The sequence below is a fragment of the Salmo salar genome, chromosome 11 (genome assembly GCF_965601325.2).
Source record: "Salmo salar chromosome 11, fSalSal1, whole genome shotgun sequence".
Lineage (NCBI taxonomy): Eukaryota > Metazoa > Chordata > Actinopteri > Salmoniformes > Salmonidae > Salmo > Salmo salar.
Window position 1 is genome coordinate 93,311,912 of NC_138301.1, and position 23,796 is coordinate 93,335,707.

At 43.0% G+C, this 23,796-nt stretch overlaps 1 protein-coding gene across 1 annotated transcript in view; it reads right to left on the bottom strand.

Annotated features, from left to right (window-relative positions):
* The window catches only part of LOC106563163 (transmembrane protein 132C), a 188,877-nt gene extending 165,409 nt beyond the window's left edge, over window positions 1-23,468 (bottom strand). The window contains exon 1 of the mRNA XM_082958147.1: window positions 22,465-23,468. Coding sequence (XP_082814273.1) covers window positions 22,465-22,513 — 49 coding nt within the window. The 5' untranslated portion in view covers window positions 22,514-23,468. The remainder of the gene's footprint in view (window positions 1-22,464) is intronic.
* Window positions 23,469-23,796: the final 328 nt, after the last annotated feature.

Genomic DNA, 23,796 nt, shown 5'->3' on the forward strand with positions numbered 1-23,796 from the left:
ATTCTCACTCTCCGCTGTCAATAGGGAGGCAAAATGTCCCTTGTGTGGGTATGGATGTGAGTACGCAGACCCACGATCCACTGCAAACCCTCCTGATGAGTTCAGTTTTTTTTGTGTGGCCCCCACCCCCATCAAAGTTGCCCGTCTCTGATATGGATGATCAAAAGTGTTGCCTCTAAAGCCTGAACTCTAATCTGTGAGAATAGTCCAGATCCATTTACCATCTGGGTGTAAGTAAGCAGCCTCTGGCAGAGAGACAGGATTCTGTTCTTCAGTAATATAGTGGAGGTGTGGAAATCTGCTTCCGACAGCAGCGTATAGTGATAAACAGCACAAGGGATAGGAGCCTGGGCTAGGATGGCCGTGAGGAATTCAACAAGCACAACCAAGAGGAAGGAAAAGCAGCATTTCAGTACAGCTCTGAAATGAAATGAATTGCACTCAAGGTCCCCTGCATACACAGCTCAGAGCGCACACGCTCAAGCGATATCCTCTCCCAAATTGCCACAGAGAATTTGAGTCTCGCTTTGTTTGTTGTTTTTTTTTTGGGGGGGGGGGGCGCCTCACTGTCATTTTGGCATGGTGCTATCTATCAGGCCTTCCTCCCTCAGTCGCCTGATATTGTGACTAACAGCAGGGAAAAAGTTTAGTCAGATAATTACCTCTGACTGCCTCGGGTTTTGCTGAGAAAAAGCTTTTCAAAGAGTTTTCCTCTTTTTATGGCCAGTCATAAAATAAGGAGCCGCATCATAAAATATCTCTACTCTACCACCACTGTTTAAAAAGTTGTCTCTCCATGGAACATCACTCTTGGGTGAAATATAGAGTGGGAGTGCCCAAGGTCACATGGCCCATAGGCAGAGAGTAAATCCTGTAACTGGGAGATGAGGAATCAGAGCTTGACAACACAACCTGTCTTTGTTGTGCATTGAAGATCTCACTGAACTCAGATGTACCATAGCGGAGGACTACTGTCCATATGATCACAATGGGCTCTAAAGCGTGCTTCGATAAATTGAGGCCTTCAGAATCTTTTCTTCATTGTGGCAACGTTATTCTCGTCCAGCTCATCTGATGATTAGTGATATTAGTCCGTCTCTTTGTGAATATACTGTACTTATTTAGTATTGAAGTTTAGAGACATATTCACCGTGTGGTACTAATAATTCTGAACACACCTACAATGATTACACTTCTTCATATTGTAGTTGTTCAGGGTCCCTTCTCAGGAAGTTCATACTACTGTATATGAAGACTGTGGAGTGCCGCTCCATAGTTGTGAAACTTGAAGTATATTGTGTTATAAAAAAGTATTGGAAAGTCTTACAGTATCTGCAGTGAATCTCATCAGGGCAACCGAATGATGTAATCTCAAGTGTTCTAATGAAAAGAGTGGACAATAACTCTTTGATGTTTATTCTAAGAAGGGCCTCTGGTTAGAGTATGAACCCTTCCCAGAGATGCAGATCTACCACACCGTGGCACAGTTGGCCAAATTAAATATCTATTACTCTTAAAGCCGTTAGCCTTTGCCTCTCCAGCACAGCCAGACAGTCAACATAGTCGACTCATGTAGTCTTCAAGAGCCCACACACTGACCAGGGTCACCTGACTGTACAGCTGCAGGATATGCTAGCATCAAACTTCTCCCATACAGAGGTCTCATATAAGGGCCCTGGTATCATCTCAGAGAGAGAGACCCACACCAAAGGCAATAAACACCAAACAGTGCAGACTGCAGCTGACGGCAACACGACTGACACTTGTCAAATACATTCAGAAAATCAACTAACAAATAAACACATATTTAGAGAATGTAGAACATACAAATCTAAATATGTATGGAGGTGCATAGGATACTTTAACCTGCATATCATTAACCTTCAGGGCAACTTTGTCAGCTACAAAAAGTATTTTTACGATTATGCATGTTTTCTATAATTTTTCATAGGACGTAATAATAGGTTCCATCATATAAAAAAGTATTCCTATGACAGCCTCACAACACACAAAGACAGCTTTGTGACATGGGAGAGAAGAGGGGAAAGAAAGAGTGGGTGTATAAGTGGCACTATAAAAGCCTCTTCAGAGCACTGTAAATGACTTCAAAATGGCTCTAAAATGACAGCTCCTTATCAAGTAATAACTCAGCCTACAATACGGTATGTTGCTTTTTTCCCCTTTCTCTCAGGGCAAGAGAAGGTTCACTACAGGGCCAGAACACCGTCTTCCTCTTCCTGTCATAGCAACAGTGTAGCAACAGATGAGAGATGTTTGTATATCAGTTTGTACAAGAACATCTATGAATACAGAGAAATAGCTTGTGATATGTTCACTTTCAATTCACTTTGTAAATAGAGTGACAATTTCCATTTTGTTTACAGTAGTGGCTGGAGGACATTAGAAGGTGGTATGGGGGGGACGTTACACATTGTGGCAGCAATAATAGCTATAGGCCTATAGACCTGTTGACATAGCACCTTGGCTGCAACTCATTCCCACTTCCCCTGTATCTGCCTTGCCTGTGCTTGCAGAGATCTATCAGAGGCAGTCCACTGATGAGACCAGATCAATAACTAAGCCCCCTATTATCATTTCAAACCAAACAAGGGCTCTAAAATGAATCTCTCCATTCCAAGTTAACGACTTCTCCAGAATAACCCCATGGGAAAGGCTCTTTGTTTGTGTTTCTTCATATCGACCTGACACCAAGTGGATGGCCCGTACAAATCCATCTGATTCCTATTGGGTCTGTCAAAACAAACTCTTTCCCTGACTTTGATTGTGTCTTTCTTTATGGGAAAAGGGGACATTAAGTATTCAACCTACCAAGCACAAGAGTTCCTCTTAAAACAAAACAAATACAGAGATGTATTTTTTTCTCCAGTGAAACTTCATGGTTTGACTCGTAGACCCTTTGCTCATTGGTGCCAATGTAACAAGCACCCCATTGAGTGCCCAGAAAAGGACAGTTAGCCCTGGCAGCTTCCCAAACCACAAACAGGCTCTGCTGTCATACCTTAACCATTAGGTGAAAACGCAAAATCAACCATAGATCAGTAAGGCAACGTCAACCTCCCTTTCCAAGACCACCAGTCCAGGGTTTTTCAGGATATTCAAACTAAACCAACTACATTTGCACAATCTAGATGACCCCAAATCAAATAAAACCTTCCCAAATGACCTGAAACCACCCACATGTCCACAGCACCACACCTCAGCACTCCAACACAGAGGTCCACAGGCACTCCACCTATTGTTTTGCTTTCTCCCCAGGCTCTCGTTCCCAACTCAGCGTTTGTGCAAACCAATTTCTGTGTCTCCCAGGTCATTCCGCTCATTCAGCCAGAGATGAAATGGCTTTGGGGTCACGCTGTGCCCTCACCAGGGTCGCCTGTTGAGAAGACAGTGTGTGTCGCATGCCTCCAGATCTATAAACAGAATCCCACTGTGAGCTGTGGGGTGTGTACAACAGACTCCCCATCTCCACTAGCACCACTGTTAATGTTGTAGCTGTTATAGTGGCTTCCGCTGCTGCCAGAGAGATGACAGCTCCCACTGTCCACTGGTCTGGATATGAGATGAAAATTTGACATATTGTAGGTGGTTTCTCAACACACTATTCTAACACTGGGTTCAAGATGAGTGAGTGGATCTGTTTGTGCACACAGACATACTACTGTGTGTATCTATGTATGATTGCCTGTACACCATTGTGCATCTATAGACAATTCTCGGTGGTTGTGAGCCCCACGCCTATTCAGTCCTGTCGTCTAATGCTGCTCTGTTCATTCCTCGTCATGTGTAGCACAGCACTTATTTCACATTCACTGTGGAGAGGGATATAAAGAGAGTGATAGGATAGGAGAGGGATTGTAAAAAACATTCTACTTTCAATGGAAAAGCAAGGGGGGGAAGGTGCAGGGCTGACGGACAGGCATTAGGGGATCCTTTTTTACTTGCTGTTACTGAGCGCATTGGTTGGCTTGACTATGGGCATTATTCTCCAGAACTATGTACTTGGAACTTGCTCTCTCTTGTCCATCTCTCCTGCCCCCCCCCCCCCAACCCCCACTTTCTTCTTCTGCCTCTCTCTCTTTCTATTTTCTCTCCCTCCTCTGCTCATTCTCACACACAAAATCCATCTTCTGTATAATGAGCACTGGGTCCCGGGGGTGGGGGGGTGGGGGGGGGGGGGTGGACCTTCAACCTGCTCAGTGAGGGAGTGACGCACGGCTCCTGCAGCAGCCAGCCACAGACACGTCTCTCCTCCTACCCCCTTCCCCTCCCTCCCTCTACCCCTGGCAGCGCCCCAGGGAAATGGGCCCGCCTGTCCCCCAGCTCCCCATCAACGCTCCATCACAGACACACGTCTCAGACACAGCTCCTATCACCTAATCTGAGAGTCTGTCATTCACAGTTCACACTCACTCTCACACGTACAGACATGAATTGCGGAAACAGACTCAAGTGCATGAACGTACACACACTCTCTCACACACTCATGCCACTGCACACACCAACAGAACCAAGCCTCAAGGAAAGGCGAGGTAGTTTTTTAGTCTGTGTTCTCACTGTTCGGCGGCTGTCAGAGCTCCTGTTCACACACACACACACACACACACACACACACACACAAAACACACATGCACAGTCAATATTTACAGCATGCCAGAGGAGAGAGAGAACGAAAGAGAGAGAGAGTGAGCCCTGCAGCCAAAACCAACAATTTGCATGTGCCCGCTGCCTCGCTAATTGGACACATTCGTCTTTCATTTAGCATTGGATTGAAGTGCAGGAATAGCTCCAAAAGCACGCAGCCTACTTCATCTTAGAACAAGTTTACTGAGTGCCGACCAAAAGAATTGAAAGCATTCTATGACTGGCTCTGCCTCTGAAGATATGAGGCTAAAAGGGCTTTTCTTGTGTACTTTCTGTTGGTCGCTCTGAGAGTGTTCGAGGAAAAGAGGCGGACCAAGAGGAAGTGAGATGTTTGATTGAAGAGTGAATCCAGGCATTGAGGGGAGAAAAATGGGCTGGATGATTGCTCTCCCTCAATATGGCCAAAATACCAGCAATTTACTGTGCTCGCCATGGGTACACCATTGCTAGCAGTGTTGGGTGGCTGATATCATAAAGTTGACAGCTCTGTTGAGTGGCCAGTAATGGTCTAATGGAGGTACAAAACCAGGATAGAACTAAGATTCGGTTTGACTGAATGGGAGCTGAGTGCATGTCAGATGAGTGGATGGAAGACATGATCATGGTGCAATCAGTGGTTCCCAAATTGGGGTCAATTGCTAGCAACAACAGATTAAACGAATTTGGCCTAGGGGTCTGTAGAAGAAGTTGAGGGTGGAATACAATACAATGTAATATTATTCAACTACAATATACCCTTAGATGTACAACAGGGCCTAAAATTGCTAAATTGTCTCTCTGCCCCATGGGATAATGTGGCCGGAAATTAGCTTTAAAACTTAAAGAAAAAATATATCAGAAGCAAAGAGGGGGGCCTTTAAAATGTTCTTTCCCAGGGCCCAAGTCTTGGTTAGTCGGGGCATTCAATAATTTCATACTGACTATCACATGTATAGAATCTAACATTGAAGTATATGCATTAAAATCCATATTATTCACGTAGCATGTGGCGGTAATGGAGCAAATAGGAGAGGCGGTAAATTGCTCTGAGCAATTAAAGCTGTGAAATTGTCCAAATAGCAGCGGACGGCGAGATCACACTGGGAACATGATTTAAAATAATTGCTTCTTATTATCTGGGAAATAATTGAGAGAAGGAGAGGGGAGGTGCTGTGCAATAGGCAGTGAAATGGAAAAACGTTTTCTGGGCTGACTGGACATGTGACTCGCTAACACTGTGAGAGAGGCTGAAGTATGTGTTAATGAAAACATACAAATCAGATAGATATACCATCACCATGATACACAAGGCAAGAAGACAGGGAGAAGAGGAAGGAGGATGAAGAGAGAGAGGGAGAGTGGATGTTAGATTGTGTCAGGTTGCTATATGGAACTGTCAACAACAACAAAAGCGTAGGAACTCTTGTCAAATGATTACTCTATTCAGATGGTGCTGCATGAGACTTGGTTTTACTGCCCTCGTCATTCAAACCACATCAGTCTTCTCATTTAATCTCTCTCTCTCTCTCTATGTGTGGTCATGTGGTGCTGTTATGGGGTACACCCGCGTTCTAGGGCCCCCGCAATCCAGTAACAGTATAACAACATTCCAACCCCTCCCCAAACCCCAGGGCTTTGACTGACACCAAAAGATAATCTGTTTCCGATACAATCTATCCAGTGGACCAGACATTCTATCAGTCGATCACTGCTCCTCGAGTCGATATCACAGGGAAGGCAGAAATATTTCTTAAAAGAAGGAGGAAGCAGCAGATTTTTCAGTGTGGGCATGCAGGAGGCTGAAATGGGCACATTCGCAAACCTGGAAGGACAGCACAGTTCATTAAGATAAAACGATTACATTCTGGTGAGACTGAGCAGCGATTGGGCCCGTGCTGTACACAGACCACTCTGATTAGCAGCCGAGCCAACGCGCTCCACGACATTTTGACGCGAGACAATATTCCGCTTTCAATTACACACCTCAACAGCCCCCTAACTACCAAAACCAACTCATTTGCATGATTGAAATATAATTATAGTGTGCTGAAAGCATAGTTCTGTTGTGTTTGCTATTACAATTGTTTTCATTTTGCCCCAAAAAAGTATATGTTTGAGTTGGGTTTTCTTTTTTTCTCCAGAAATGAATACATCGAAATCTATCTTTGACGAGGTACCTCAAGGTCAGGGAACGTATCAAGAGAAAACTTTCAGTCAGAAGAAAATAGTAATTCTGGTGAGAATAATTTCTTCAAAAGTGGTGAGGCTGAAACATTATTATCAAACGACGAAATGCTCTGGGCATGTTTCAGACTTCGTTATAGGCTGGTCCCTCTACTCTGCAGCAAAGATTAGCTTGGAGACATAGCTTACTCCAGTATGATAGACAATAGACAAAGCAGATGTTTATTACATTGTCTTATCTATACATGGCTCATTCAACAGCTGTTTAGCATTTGCACTCAGATTATTTCCATGCTAAACACTAGTTCACTCAAACCGGTGTGAAGGTGACCTGTGTTCACCTGGCTTCCAGATGGTGTTTACCCATCCTCTGGGTGTAACATTACCCACAGCTGGGTCTGCCGCCCGCCACTAAACTACACTCTGCAAGTCAAATGTGTGTGTTTGTGTTTGTGCGTGTGTCATTGCATTTGTATTTATATCTGCTTGGGATGAACAGGGACACACATCAATCGGTTCACATGCATGCACAAAGTCATACTAACACACCTTAAATCATTGCCTGCTTAGAGCGGCCAGCTTCTGCCCGTGATCAACATACTTTCCCTTGAATAGCAAACTCAATCTGCCTATAAGCATTCCAATATCCAGCATCAACAATATCAGAAAGCTGTGATGCCAGGAGCGAGACTTGCACTCAAAGTGCTCCATTAATTGAATCAAAGCTATGAATACCATGCTGACAATTCTATTGTTGAGCCATGGAAGCAGTACAACAAGTTATTGCTGGCCTAAATTATCATATAAAGACGAATAAAGAAATAACGTTTTTTGTTTTTTATTGCATACCGTTCTGACTTTTTCCTGCACAGCACAGCTGCATCAAAGCCAAAATCAATGTATTTTTGACTGTGTGTTATTGAGTCACCACATGCAGCCCCTAGTTTATGAAGACGCACATTATAATTAGTTTACAAAGACTCATTGAATATTCAGAATTCACATGATTCCTGGGACAATGCAGAATGAAAATAGATGAGAGAATAATTGAAGTGTGTGTTGCTGGATGATTAGCATAAGAGAGGGCCCTATTCCCATTCACATCTGACTGCAATTCATCTTGCTATATTAAAGAACTGACTGTGCTAACGACAGATAATGCACTAATTGAATGCTAATTCCACATTTATCAGGATCTAAGCTTCAGCCACAGTGAATGTCTGCATTTGAGTCTCCTCTCTTTTGTCCTGTTATCTATTATTTAGGGGAGTCTTATGAAAAGCAGGCTTTGTCTGGCTAAGTAAATAAGGCTTTCTTCCTGCTTAAACCCAGCTGTGTCAAACTCAGGCCCAGTCTCAGTGTTTGTCCTGTCAGTATCATGTGACTAGCCGTGCCCTTCTCCTTGTACCAGCCCCAAGCCCAAAGCCATGGGAAAGTGGTGCTTGGATTATCTCTAGAATCAGGGGTCGCAATTTTGGTTTTAGAAATGGGGGGGACATAACTTTTTATTCCAGTCAGATTAACACTCCAAACAGCCTACCCGACCACTCGGAGGCGTCCACAGTCCTAAAGCACACCGTTGCCTCGTTTTGTATCACATTCCAATGATAAAACTGGGGGGGGGGGACAAAAATGCAATGGACATGCTCCCCCCCTGTCCTCAGTGAAAGGTGCGCCCCTGTCTAGAATATATTGAGTCCCACTGAGTAACCTGTAATAGTAGACCTGGAGGGCTGGATAAGACAGCCACTAGCCTTTTAGTACTGGATCTGTGATTGCCAGACCTAGAGCAGTCTCAGTCCTAGAGTCAAATACAGCTGGAGAACGAGAATACCCTTTTACTAATAGATTCCCCAGCGAGTTCATCACTGCCCACTGGGCACACACTGGTTGAATCAACGTTGTTTCCACATCACTTTAAGGAAATTATGCTGAACCAATGTGGAAAAGAATTTGAATTGACGTCTGTGCCCAGTGGGCGATTTCTTCAAATAGCACTGTTCTACCACAGTCACTCCCTCCCATAGACTCATCCATAGTCCCTTAGCTAAACAACATGTTCCTTCCACATCCTATGCCAAACACACCCCACATCCATCCATCAACTGATCCTATCGATTCAGAATGAGTCTTTGATTCACCCATTCCATTCCACAAAATTACACAGCACCCCTCCATCCAACATCTGATGTTGAATAACTAAGTGAGACGCAATTTTAGTCGAGCCACGGGGAGCCATTTTCTAGCTTTGATTAGTAGCCATGTCAATGAGTTGCATGGAGTGATGGTGTGAGCTGGGCCAGGAAATGTCAGGTCATCAGATTCCTCACTGCCTGCTCCGCACACTCACTGAAAGGTTCAAGGGAGGGAGAGCCAAAAAAATATGCTCTAAATGTAAATCCAATCTGATGAGCGCACCACGGGGTAAAATAATATTTTTTTACATATGAAAGAAGTTCCGGTTGTACGATAACAGAATAAAAATAGTTCTAATTAGGCGTACAGAGGGGACAGAGTTTCTCAGCGTGGCATACTGCCTACCTGGGTGAAGGAAAGGTGTGGATTAAAGGAAAACAAAGCAGCTCCATGTGAAACCTAATTACAAACAAATGGAAAGAGTGCGGGAGAGAGTGGATGTAATAACATTGGGAGTAATCTCACATGGGGCTGAGAGTAAACATGTTGGAGGTAAGGTACAGCTTTAGAATTAGTTCTGTGGTGTATTTTATGGCAAGTCATCAATACAGTTGATCATGAAGCCTTTCGCTAGCGTGTGTTCATCAAAAAAGTAGTTAAAATGTTTCCTCTGTGTAGTGTACTCCAAAGGACTTTCTCAGCATGTGTTCTCTGTGTGAAGCGGTTTGTTTGATGCCTATATGTGTTTCTTTCTATAGCAGGCTGCTGTGCTGTGTTCCTTCACATACAGCCTTCCTCTCACAGCTAGGTCATAGGTGTGAAGCTCTGTCTCTGGAGATGAACTATGATCAGACAGACAGACAGACAGACAGACAGACAGACAGACAGACAGACAGACAGACAGACAGACAGACAGACAGACAGACAGACAGACAGACAGACAGACAGACAGACAGACAGACAGACAGACAGACAGACAGACAGACAGACAGACAGACAGACAGACAGACAGACAGACAGACAGACAGACAGACAGACAGACAGACAGACAGACAGACAGACAGACAGACAGACAGACAGACAGACAGACAGACAGACAGACAGACAGACAGACAGACAGACAGACAGACAGACAGACAGACAGACAGACAGACAGACAGACAGACAGACAGACAGACAGACAGACAGACAGACAGACAGACAGACAGACAGACAGACAGACAGACAGACAGACAGATAGATAGATAGATAGATAGATAGATAGATAGATAGATAGATAGATAGATAGATAGATAGATAGATAGATAGATAGATAGATAGATAGATAGATAGATAGATAGATAGATAGATAGATAGATAGATAGATAGATAGATAGATAGATAGATAGATAGATAGATAGATAGATAGATAGATAGATAGATAGATAGATAGATAGATAGATAGATAGATAGATAGATAGATAGATAGATAGATAGATAGATAGATAGATAGATAGATAGATAGATAGATAGATAGATTAAGATTGAGATTCTGGCAATTTGACTTCCCCAGAGTCAGATGAACTCGTGGATACCATTTTTATGTCTGTGAATGTAAATCCGCGGGAAGAAGGGGTGCTGAGGGTGCTGCAGCACCCCCTGATAACTTAAAAATATATATATATTGAATAACATTAAATTAAAAACATTGTCTCACCAAATTAGTGCGCTAGGCCTTTACTACTCCTGTGTGAGCGGAGATAAATACTCGTCAGCAGAGCAGAGAAAAGTATCCATGAGTTCCATCTGTATCCATCTGACTCTGGGCAGGTAGAAAATGCTAGAATCTCAATCTTAATTGCCAGAATCTCACAGTATCTCTTTAATACCACATCTACAGATAAACGCTTAAGATTACAGCCAAAAGCTTCAGGTGGGCAGACCCATCCGTCATGATGATCAGGGGAAAGAAACCCCTCTCTATAACCCCCCACTTCGGGCTGAGAGAGTGAGACCAGAGAGGACCACATCAGCCGTCGTGTCCCTCTCATCAGTTATCTTAAACACATACGGCATCCCACCCATGACTGAAAACAGGTCCTCTTCTCCCACCTAGCATAAATACTGCATTTATGGAGATTACATGCACTGGTAAAGACAGCCCAATTATGCAGCAGAAAGAAAAGCAGCCCTTGAAGCCCCCAGACCGCAGCCTATACAGCCCCAGACCCACACAGACCCACAGCGAAACAAAGGGGATTTCACGGCTCAGTTTAAATCCACGGGCTTTGGCTGCGTCTCGGCTCCCCCTAAGTGGGCCTTTTAAGTGCTGCCTTATCCTCCATTACTAAGCGCTGGGCCGGTCCAGGCAGGGCTGGCTCCGGGCAGATCTACAGCAGCACAGCTACTACGGTGCTAATTGGGGATCCAGCAGGAGATCAGCCAGTGAAAGAACAGCTCAATGAGATACATAGGAAACCACTATGCTTGTCCTGGATGAAAGATAAGGGAGACACTAAGCATGGATCAGATCACAGAAAACACACAAAGATCAGGCGTGATCAGTTTGTGGTCAATCTCTGGTGACCTGCCTCACCAATGCCAGAGGCTCTTGTCACGTTGACAAAACACTGTGTGAACCTCTAACCTTCCCCGATTGTGGAAAAGGACTAAGAGATATAATATAAATCTCCTCGTGTTGTATGGTGGTGTACGGTTGTGTATCCACAGTGTGTGTGGACAGGCAACGGTGGGCTTGTCGGCCATAGGGAGCCAAGGGAGATAAGACGAGGGAGCAGCTGTGAGAGGAAATTGCCAGGTCGGTGCTCAGCGAGACGAGAGCTGCCCCCCTCGCTTTGTCTGTCGGCCGCGTCACCAGAGCCAGCCTGGGAAGGAGGGGATTGCCTATTCCTTTTCCATTTCCATTAATTCTGCAGGAGCTCCACGCTGCCCTGGTTACTTCTCGTAATTAAATTCTAGTGTGAGGTGAAGGGCAGGGGAGGGGAGAGGAGTGGGTGAGGGACACAAGGAGTGGAGGGCAGGGGAGGAGAGGGGGAGAGGGGGTTTCAATACGATCTTATCAGGGTTCACAGACCTCGTCTTCAGAAAATAATCATGTAAATGATGCATGGGTCAGCAGGATTTTCCAATGACTGCCGGATACCACTCCCCAGTCTCTGCCCACAGAGCAGCCAACTACATCAACTACTTTAGAGGAGGAAGAGAATGGAAGAATGGGAGATGTGAGGAGAGGGAGGTTGAAAGTAAGGACTTTGAGGTGAAGCTCTTGATTCCAGTGTTAGATTATGTGCTGAAGTGAGGCCTGCTTTCATTTGTTCAACACAGTCACATTGAAGAGGGAAAAGTCTTGTCTGTACTTTTGACTTCGGTACCCCATTCAAATGAATGGGCACAAAGACAAATATACACTCACATGCACACACACACACACAATAATATTCAACTATCGAGGCCTGAAAACAGCTTTTTCTCAATCCCTGATTAAATCTATTCCATGGCAGATTGCAACTTTCAGACAAAATAGGGACTAGTGACTGGTCTCCAACACATACAATGCTAAATAGAAATAGACAAATATGAGTTTTCTAGAGACAATAGCATTTTCTTGAGCCCAGACTGGCCGTGGGTGTGCACATCGATCAGTATCTACAGTACATTCTTATATCTAATGTACTCTGCTGAGGAGTAAACAAACAGTATAGGCTACACCAAACTACCGGTAAAAAGGCCTAGCACAAAACTCTAACCTCCTCCAACTCTAACCTCCTCATTGACAGGAGTCAAAGAGTTCAACATACTCTGAGTGTACAAAACATTAGGAACACCTGCTCTTACCATGACAAAGACTGACAAGGTGAATCCAGGTGAAAGCTACGATCTCTTATTGACGTCACTTGGTAAATACACTTCAATTAGTGTAGATGAAGGGGAGGAGACAGTTTAGAGGGTGAATTGGCAAGTAAAAAAGTCTAAGTGCCATTGAACGGGGTATGGTAGTAGGTGCCAGGCGCACCGGTTTGAGTATGTCAAGAACTACAAAAAACGCTGCTGGGTTTTTCCACGCTCAACAGTTTCCTGTGTGTATAAAGAATGGTCCACAACCCAAAGGAAATCCAGCCAACCTGACACAACTGCGGAAAGCTTTGGAGTCAACATGGGCCAGCATCCCTGTGGAACGCTTTCGACACCTTGTAGAGTCCATGCCCCCAACGAATTGAGGCTGTGCTGAGGGCAAAAGAGTGCAACTCAATATTAGGAAGGTGTTCCTAATGTTTTGTTCACTCAGTGTAAGTATATTGAAGAAATAGCTGTTTTGAATCCTTCCAGATTTTAGAGCGCATTATCTATCACCCGCCAGCTGCCTGGCACACCCTATTATACAGGTTCCAATTTAGGTATCCATGCTCCAAATGAATGTAGGTTTATGGAGCAATAACCATTTCTAATATCATTTGTATTGGTGGATGTTTACTGAACCACTCGAGGCAGTGTTGCTAAAAATTGGTTAGGGAATTGCGTCTTGGTTGGGAATCCCATTTTTTAAAGTGTGAAATATCCTCCCTCGGGTGTCCGGTTAATTTCCTGAGCCTCTATCAAGTTTGAAATTTAAATTCACCTGTCTACATTTTTCTTCTTGGTACAAAAATGTGTTGTGGAGTTTTGTTTCATTAGGTTGAACTTTTGAAGGAGTTTACATTTTTTCGTTCTCTAACATTTGATGAACCTGGTGGGAAATCAATCGAAAGGAAATAGCTCAGAATTACCTGAGTCTAGGAACAAGACAATCAGAAAGAACGTTTATTTTTATTTTATTTAACCTTTATTTAACTAGGCAAGTCAGTCAAGAAAAAATTGGTATTCACAATGAAACCCTCCCCTAACCCGGAAAACGCTGGGCCAATTGTGTGCCACCCTCTGGGACTCGCCATCACGGCCGGTTGTGAATAAGCCTGGGAACAAACCAGGGTCTGTAGTGACGCCTCTAGCACTAGCAATGCAGTGCCTTAGACCGCTGCACCACTTGGGACATGTAACAATAATCACTGGTGTTCCACGGGAACAGACCATTATTTAATGCCAGCTTACAGAACCATTCAAGCCAGTATCAATCACAAGGTCATGTTGAACTTGATGCCAGAAGCCCAACAACATCCTGCTCTGTGGGGATGGATAACATTGATAACATCAAATCAAATCAAATTGTATTTGTCACATGCTTCGTGGACAACAGGTGTAGACTAACAGTGAAATCCTTACTTATGGGTTCATTTCCAACATTACAGAGTTAAAGTTAAGATAAAAAAATAAAATACAAATATAAATAGTGACATGTGTAGTTGTTATGGGACTGCTGACATACAAGCACACCACAGGATCTATGTATCTTAAATCCTGGTTGGTTGTACTACTTCTACTTTGAGAAGAACAGAAATCTGTCTCCTTCAAAAGAAAAACGTTCTCTGACGTGTTCCTCTCAAACTCATGCATTTCACTTACAGTCAAAGCGTGTGTGTCCAACTCAACAGGGAATTAAAACAACAAGGACAGACAGAAGAGGGAAAAGATCAGGTAGCTCCTCAGGGATTAGAGCTGCCAGCAGAGGAGAGGAGAATCAGTGATCCCTCCGTCATTCTTTCCAGGCAGTGCATGAGTTATCTAAGCCTTGATTGGCTAATGTCTCCCTGTCTATTAGTCCTGATTGTGTAGATGTGTGCTATCATATTTTAGTCATTTAGCAGACGCTTTTGTTCAAAACGACTTACAATAAGTGCATTCATCTTAAGATAGTAATTACATTTTTCCTCAATACAGAAGTTATCAGCACATTCAGTGCTTGTAGGAAAAGAAAAGTGAAATGTATTTATTTTATTTATTTACTTAGTAAATTGTATTTTTATGGGGGAGATAAGCTAGATAGATGTCTTATTTAAGATGCTCTATAAAGAGGTTTCAATTGTTTTCGTAAGATGGGCAGGGACTCTGCTTTTCTAGCTTCAGGGGGATGCTCGTTCCACCAATAGGGTGCCAGGAAGGAGAAGAGCTTTGACTGGGCTGAACGGGAGCTGACCCCCCATAGGTGCGGAATGACCAAGATACCAGACACGGCAGAACGGGGTGATCGGGTTGGGGTGCAGATTTTGAGCATAGCCTGAAGGTAGGTAGGGGCAGATCCCCTTGCTGATCCGTAGGCAAGTACCATGGTCTTGTAGTGGATGCGAGCTTCGACTAAATTAGAAGGGTTGCAGCCACGGGGTGGGGAACTTCTGTAAAACCTACAGGGAGAGGAGCGAACATGGATAGAAAACACACACATAGTTGACAAAACGACACAATTAGATAATCTGAAAATAGGTAGGAAAAATACTCAGGTGAGAGAGTGACGTCAAGCCTTCCTCTCTTTCCTTCCTCGAATAACTCCTCAGAACATCTCGGCAGAACTGTCTGTTTTGGCAAGGGTCTTAGTTTTGGCAACGAGACTGCTGCTGATACGACCTCTACTTACAGCTGGTCAGTCCTTTAACTAATGCTCCGTTACCTATGATAATGTCTCCAGATCTCCCGTGGTGCGTTCTCTTGCCTGGCGGGCTTTGATGTTGTTTGCCCACCGAGATGAGTGTGTGGGGAGCAGTATGGAGCTTCCGAGCCCCCAGCCCCATCCACGGGAGACGTCTGCCGTATTCACAATGCTCCCTCAGACTCCCAGAGCTCAGACAGCAAACAACCAAGCAGTGGCATGTGTTCATGTATGTCAAGGGAAGCCAGGCTTCCCCCCACAAATAAATGTATTTTAAATTTTAAAACATAAAATAATTTATGTTTCGTCTCTCTGTGTTTCATAATTTTCCTTCAATTCGCAAGAGGCTGGATGTACCTCACAGGAGATAGCAGTCGAGTGAGACAAACAGTGCCCCTCTGTCTCTCTACGTGTAGGCCATCTATCTGATGCTATCTGGTCCAAATGAGTATGACATTGGTGCCGCCGGTAGCATTGAATGCAAGGGAAGCCAGTGAGCATTTGGCCTCCCTTGATAGAAAAAAGTATAAAAAATTTGCCAATCAGCGTTGAGCTAAACTGAGAATGGTCCTAGTGCACAAAAAAAAGTATCAAGGGAAGCCAGCTTGGATTTTGGCCTCACTCCTACCAAATCTCATTGAGAGCATACAGTACTTCATCGACAGAAAAACTAGAATTGTTGCCTCTTGTTGTGTTGTTGTTCTCTGGTGGCTAGCTAAAATTAGGCCTTTCCTAAATGAGTCATCGATGGAGATAGGGATTTGGACCTGTGGTTTTACTTAATTATTTGTACTGGCCAATGATTATAACGGCGATTCTGATCCACCCATTAATGAATACATTGTTGTGACCCTGGCCAGAGAGGATGGAAGTTCAATATGTAGCTAGATGTAGAAGGCTAATGTTAACTAGCTAACATTGCCCATGAATGGAAGTTAGGCTAGCGAGCAAGCATTTTAGCCAGGTAGCCAAGGACAAGAGAAAAAAATATTAGTGTGTACTGTATGACAGAGTGACAGACTGAAATGGTGCTGGAATAGTGGAGGCAGCTCATGTTTTCTTTGTGACATGCGATAACTCTGGTTCTAAATCAATATTTGTTTGGTGGTCTGAAAATGTCTGAAACATTAACTTGCTTGACCATGCTGTAGGTCATGTAACTGTATATTACATGCGATATGTGTCATGGACTTCACCGGACAGAGGTTGCCATCCCGTTTTATGATAAGACAAAGGTGTGGTTGAATTGATGCGTTTTTCTGGATTTTTATGTTGTTATTCTGTCTCTCACTGTTCAAATAAACCTACCATTAAAATTATAGACTGATCATTTCTTTGTCAGTGGGCAAACGTACAAAATCAGCAGGGGATCAAATACTTTTTTCCCTCACTGTAGGTTGTAATATGGCTTTTTCGTGTGAAACAAATAATACCGTTTTTCCTATCCTCTGTTGGTTTATTCATTGGTGTCTCTAGGAAAATTAATGACAATGCTCTACAGTCAATTCCATTCTGTGTCTAGGCCCTTTGTCCTCTCATATTACTGTAGGGAAGCCAAGTAAACTGGATGTTGTCAGCAGACCCATATTATGAAAGAGGTGATAACAGCCCTCTTCACTCTAACCAGGCCACACAGACAGCCCTAGAAATCACTTGTAATAGGTGTCTGTCTGTCTGTCTGTCTGTCTGTCTGTCTGTCTGTCTGTCTGTCTGTCTGTCTGTCTGTCTGTCTGTGTGCGTGTGTATGCGTAAGCATGTACAGATATTGGCACTTGCAGCTGCCTGTCTCATTGTCTCACTTTCCATTATCTCTCTCGACTCCCTCTTTATCTCCACCTTCCCAAAAGGTGGCTGTTACTGTATATCTAAAAGATCCATCACATTAAAGTAAAAATAGATTGTATTTTCAAATCTAATCTAATTTTCAGGGTTTACTGCAATCAGGCTGTGGAAACAGCATTGGTTTGAGGAAGGGCAATCAGATGAATATACTTAACCCTCCTCAATGTCCAGGCTGCATCACATCCGGCCGTGATTGGGAGTCCCATGGAGTGGCGCACAATTGGCCCAGCATCGTCCAGGTTTGGCCCGGATAGTCCGTCATTGTAAATAAGAATTTGTTCTTAACTGACTTGCCTAGTTAAATAAATTTAAATAAATTTAAAATTTAAAAATATATATGCCCTCCAGTTTATGACCAGTGTTTCCATGTTACGACGCTTATAAACTGCTCTGTAGCGTACTGGTCCAATATGTGCTGGTGCAGTGGATACCCCAGCTTTGTCCACTGCTGCACTCTTCCTGGTGTTTTTACACACCATCCCTCCCTGCAGCTCTTTACAATGCTGCTCCCTAACCATGAAGTCCAATAAGAAGTATGGCTTGTTTTATTGTACTGTTCAGCCAGTCTTATAGGGCTGACCTCTGTTCTTCTGCAGTGAAAAAGTGTTTGTGTGTGTGTGTGTGTGTGTGTGTGTGTGTGTGTGTGTGTGTGTGTGTGTGTGTGTACCACTTTGCACAGAACATTTTGTAGTGTTAAAGCAACACTTAAGAGTTGATTTTACACTATCTCAAAGTACATATGGTCCCACTCTACAGAGTATAAAAAGTACTCTGATTATAGTGAATGTTCATGTAACAATCTGTAAAGTAAAAAAAAATGCATTACACTATCCAGTGTTAATCAAATTTGACACAATAAGGTAATTAACACAGTGCTATTTCTATTCAACCATATTTGATCTAGAGTTAACTCCTATTACTGTTAAACAAAAACACTGTTACATTAAGTCATTTTGGGTGTTGTTTTAACACTATGGTGTAAAGCCTCATTTGCATATTTCCCATGGTGCCTTTTCTTTTCGAGTGAATTATAGAGCTACCTCTCATGACTGAATATGTTAGAGACAGAGAGATGGTTGCTAAGTTCTTTCCTTTTAAATGCCTGTGGCTTTCACCTAATGAGTACCTAGGTGAATAGCATCATTTAAATTACAATATATGACAATACATTACATATATCATAAGGCCTTCCCACTGGGGACACACTGGTTAAATCAACGTTGTTTCAATGTCATTTCAATGAAATTACGTTGAACCAACTGGAAATAAACAAAAAAAGAAACGTCCTCTCACTGTCAACTGTGTTTATTTTCAGAAAATGTAACGTGTAAATATTTGTATGAACATAACAAGATTCAACAACTGAGATATAAACTGAACAAGTTCCACAGACATGTGACTAACAGAAATGGAATAACGTGTCCTTGAACAAAGGGGGGTCAAAATCAAAAGTAACTGTCAGTATCTGGTGTGGCCACCAGCTGCATTAAGTACTGCAGTGCATTTCCTCCTCATGGACTGCACCAGATTTGCCAGTTCTTGCTGTGAGATGTTACCCCACTCTTCCACCAAGGCACCTGCAAGTTCCCGGACATTTCTGGGAGGGAATGGCCCTAGCCCTCACCCTCCGATCCAACAGGTCCCAGACGTGCTCAATGGGATTGAGATCCGGGCTCTTCGCTGGCCATGGCAGAACACTGACATTCCTGTCTTGCAGGAAATCATGCACAGAACGAGCAGTATGGCTGGTGGCATTGTCATGCTGGAGGTTCATGTCAGGATGAGCCTGCAGGAAGGGTACCACATGAGGGAGGTAACGCACAGCGTTGAGATTGCCTGCAATGACAACAAGCTCAGTCCGTTGATGCTGTGACACACCGCCCCAGACCAGGACGGACCCTCCACCTCCAAATCGATCCCGCTCCAGAGTACAGGCCTCGGTGTAACGCTCATTTCTTCGACAATAAACGCAAATCCGACCATCACTGGTGAGACAAAACCGCGACTTGTCAGTGAAGAGCACTTTTTGTCAGTTCTGTCTGGTCCAGCGACGGTGGGTTTGTGCCCATAGGCAACGTAGTTGCCGGTGATGTCTGCTGAGGACCTGCCTTACAACAGGCGTACAAGCCCTCAGTCCAGCGTCTCTCAGCCTATTCTATACAGTCTGAGCACTGATGGAGGGATTGTGTGTTCCTGGGTTAACTCGGGCAGTTGTTGTTGCCATCCTGTACCTGTCCCGCAGGTGTGATGTTCGGATATATCAATCCTGTGCAGGTGTTGTTACGTGTGGTCTGCCACTATGAGGACGATCAGCTGTCCGTCCTGTCTCCCTGTAGCGCTGTCTTATGTGTCTCACAGTACGAACATTGCAATTTATTGCCCTGGCCACATCTGCAGTCCTCATGCCTCCTTGCAGCATGCCTAAGGCACGTTCACGCAGATGAGCAGGGACCCTGGGCATCTTTCTTTTGGTGTTTTTCAGAGTCAGTAGAAAGGCCTCTTTAGTGTCCTAAGTTTTCATAACTGTGACCTTAATTGCCTACCGTCTGTAAGCTGTTAGTGTCTTAACGACCGTTCCACAGGTGCATGTTCAGTAATTGTTTATGGTTCATTGAACAAGCATTGAACAACCCTTTACAATGAAGATCTGTGAAGTTATTTGGATTTTTATGAATTATCTTTGAAAGACAGGGTCCTGAAAAAGGGACGTTTCTTTTTTTGCTTAGTTTAGACGTGGAATTGACGTCTGTGCCCAGTGGGTTACTTTAATGGCCTAGCTTCATCCTAACACAATAATGTTCGGAAACTCCTGGTTTACAGGCACATCAGGCCTGCTAGTCACATAATGCTGTCTTGCAAAGTGGTGTAATTCCTATTGGAATCCAGCCAGAGTTAGGATATGCAACAGTTGGAATTGTTATTCACCTGCAACCTGCATTCAGAAAGACTATCAAGGGTTAAAAAACTTTTTAAAATTATAATTTAAATTACTTCCTTAACCATTTAACCAGGAATAACCACTTAAATAACAGTTGCAATATATCTAGCTAACTGATTGGATTAGTTTAGAAATCTGTATGTTACTTATCATTTGTAGCAGAAGATTAATCAATCAATGTACATGCAAAAACACAGATATTAAAAACAAATCCTTGAAAAATCAACCTTCAGTAGAGCATGCTGGGAAATATGATAATATTGGGTGTGGTTTTGATGGAACTGTTTTAGTCTCCACAGTCTAAAACAATAACTCTGGTTATTAACACCAACACTGGGGGGGTATATCACACCACTGAGTGTTCATTTCACTCTTACAGAGTGAATTTCACTCCTGAATCAACAGAAATATTACACAGAAAAATCAACACTGACCAATTTGCTGTGTATGGATGATGAGCGGCAGGTAGCTTAGTGGTTAGAGCATTGGGCCAGTACCCAAAAGGTTGCTGGTTTGAATCCCTGAGCCTACAATATTTTAAAAAATCTGTCTATGTGCCCATAACCTTAATTTGCTCTAGTAAAACAACTGTGATTTCCAGTAAAACAACACATTTTACTGCATGTGGTATTAAAAACAGTGTATATATACATGATCCTAATCTTAAAAAGAGACCACCCAGCCCCCAGAGCTCCTCTACCCCTCCAGGGAGAGCTGTCTGTGGGACTGAACAGGGACATCCCCTGAGGCTCCACACACCAGGAGGCAGACAGCCAACTAAGGACAGAATCAATTCAGCCCTTTTCTCACTCCCACTGCCACATCCCAGGAGACTGGCCAGATTTAAGGTATTGAAAACATTAAGAATTTCATTCCAAAATGCTATATATACACATTTTCAGAAATGTTGGTAAATTAGATTTTTTGTTTAAAGAACTTATGAAAGAGATGGGTGTGTTTTTCCCAGATCGAATCATGGCATGCATGCGGTTGTTAAATGACAGACATGTATTTGTTTCAAACCTATCACTAGGTGGTTTTGCAAAATCCCCAATTGTAATACATCTAAAATCTATTCATTCAAAATCTGAGGACAGCAATATTTTATACACACAAAGGTTACTCTAAGCATTCATTTCTGATGAAAAAACACAAATATGGAAAAATTGGTGGATATACAGTAGCTTTCTACTATAGGAAAATAAAAAGGTGTGCTGGTAATATGGGTCAGATGTTGAGACCTGGTTGTGCAAACAGTTTTTTTTTTGCTGTAGTACTGGTGCAACCATGATGCTAACGAATCTGCACTGGCTTGATTCTTTAGGAAGCTTGGAAACAAAGGTACAGATGTCTTATCATTACAACAACTAACTGTATCTGGGAGATTGTTTTCATAGTCACACAGTGCTCCCAGAATAAAACTCCTGGTCACACAGCAAAATATTTAGTCGCATATGCATTTGGTCTGGTTTTAGAGCCCTGCAGACACCCTCTTCACACCTGCAGGCTTTGACAAGCAGCCATTCTGAGTACATGCTCAGACAGAGACTCCCTCTCAGTCTCAGCCCCAGCATTAGGTTTATAGAACATGACTGCGGTTCAAAACCATGGTGGGACACACCAGCAACAATTATAAAGCTATTTCTAGCTCCATTCACAATCCCCACAATACAGCCCTTAAAATATTGATATTCTGCTCTGTCTCAATTTAGAATATTACACATTTAGTAGAGTGCAGTCACTACACACTGTCTAACAAATTACTTCTTCCCTCTCTATCTCTATCTTGATTATAATACTTCCCATTTATCTTATAAGCAAATCTAACCAGTCCTTCTTATTCCATATTTAACTTAGTCATCCACTTTCAAGGAAAAAGAGCTTGACATTTATGTTACCCATGCCTATTCTTAGCCTTGTTCATGATGACTCACATTGAGATCATATATTTTCATTAGAAAATGATGTCCGGAAGATAACTGAGAGAAAGTCGATATGATTACTACTACATTAAGGGCAATTTAAGTAGTGGATATAATGGACATGATGGATACTGATAACTGAAGACAGACTTAAATTAGATGTAAATAATTTTTACAGAATGCATCGCTTCCCCCTGAAAGAAAACGTGTGTGTGACGCGCATGTGCTGAACATGTAGTATAGCCTATTATTCTTATTTATGAATGTGGATTATGAGAATTTCTCACCTCCGAAAAGCACGACCGCTGCGAGCCCCAGTGTACAGAGAAGAGTCATCTTTCCTTCCGATGATTCAGAAAGTTCCAGACGCACAGAAAGGGGGAAAAAGCGAGACAGCTCCGGTCACTACCGACGTTCCCGAGGGAAGGTGCCAAAAGTTTGCACAAAAACTTTTCTCTCCTCTCTTTCAAATACTAACAGGATAAACGTTTTCCATTCAGTAAACAATTGATGTATCTACTCAGTACGATTGCTGGAAGCTGACGAAAGTCCGACAGTCAACAGCCATCGCTGAAACGACAGGTACCCAAACAGTGCGACATGTCTTGCTCGAATGGTGCCGAGGAGGGAAATGAGCAACTCCTGGGGAATAACGGTCCGTCCCAGTATTCACCCCTGATGCAACAAAATAGAATTGATCCTAAATGAATCTGTTTATTGTTTGTTCCCTGCAACACGTTGCATTGACTAAAGGATTTAAGACTTATATTGGCCCGGTTTAGAGTTACCTCGTGTATGTTTTATTGACGGTTGATTACAGGTGTGTCCGTTGCGCAGATTATGATTCCTACATCACTGGTTGTGCCTCCCGACGCTGGTCTTTGACATAACACGCTGCAGTTATTTTTTGTATTGCAAAAACAACTGATGAAAACGATCTAATATTTTGCATTAATCAAAGATAATGTTCATTTTTGTAAAATGTCCTTCAAGCGTTTTCTGCTGGTCCATTTTTAGTTGCGCGTCGTAGCCTACAGTCTTTTACGCATAGGGTACGTCGAGTGTCTTTCCAAAAAATTCATCTAATTTCTCTATAAGAATTCTTTATCAACGTTTTCAACACGGTATGTCGACAGATCCTCAGCGGTAAAATACTCTCTACCTGAGTAGGCTAAGATTTTATGTGTCAAGCTCATTTGTAATTCATTAATTTCGCCCTCAGAGGTTAATCAATATGACAGTTATGCTATCATAAGATTACATCATGCTTTTAATAGTCCTACTTTTCGTGTGTAAAATAAGTGAATATTGTTGAATTCATCTCGTGTTCCTCTCACCACTCTGCAACGATGGCAGTTCATGATCTGCCGGCTCCGCAGAGAAACCAAATGAGATAGAACGCTCACGGTGGATTGGCAAATTCTGAGTATGGGGTGTGACGTGCGCGCAAATTGACCATATGTAGCCTAATTGCCAAAATACTTTAATTATTGTATTAATATAATATATAATGTAATTAACTAAGGCACTGAATAGGGGTGAGAAAAGCACGTGTTAAATTTGAGATTGACACCCAGAAATTGATCACTGCAATGGTTCAGTTCACCTCACCTCCCCGG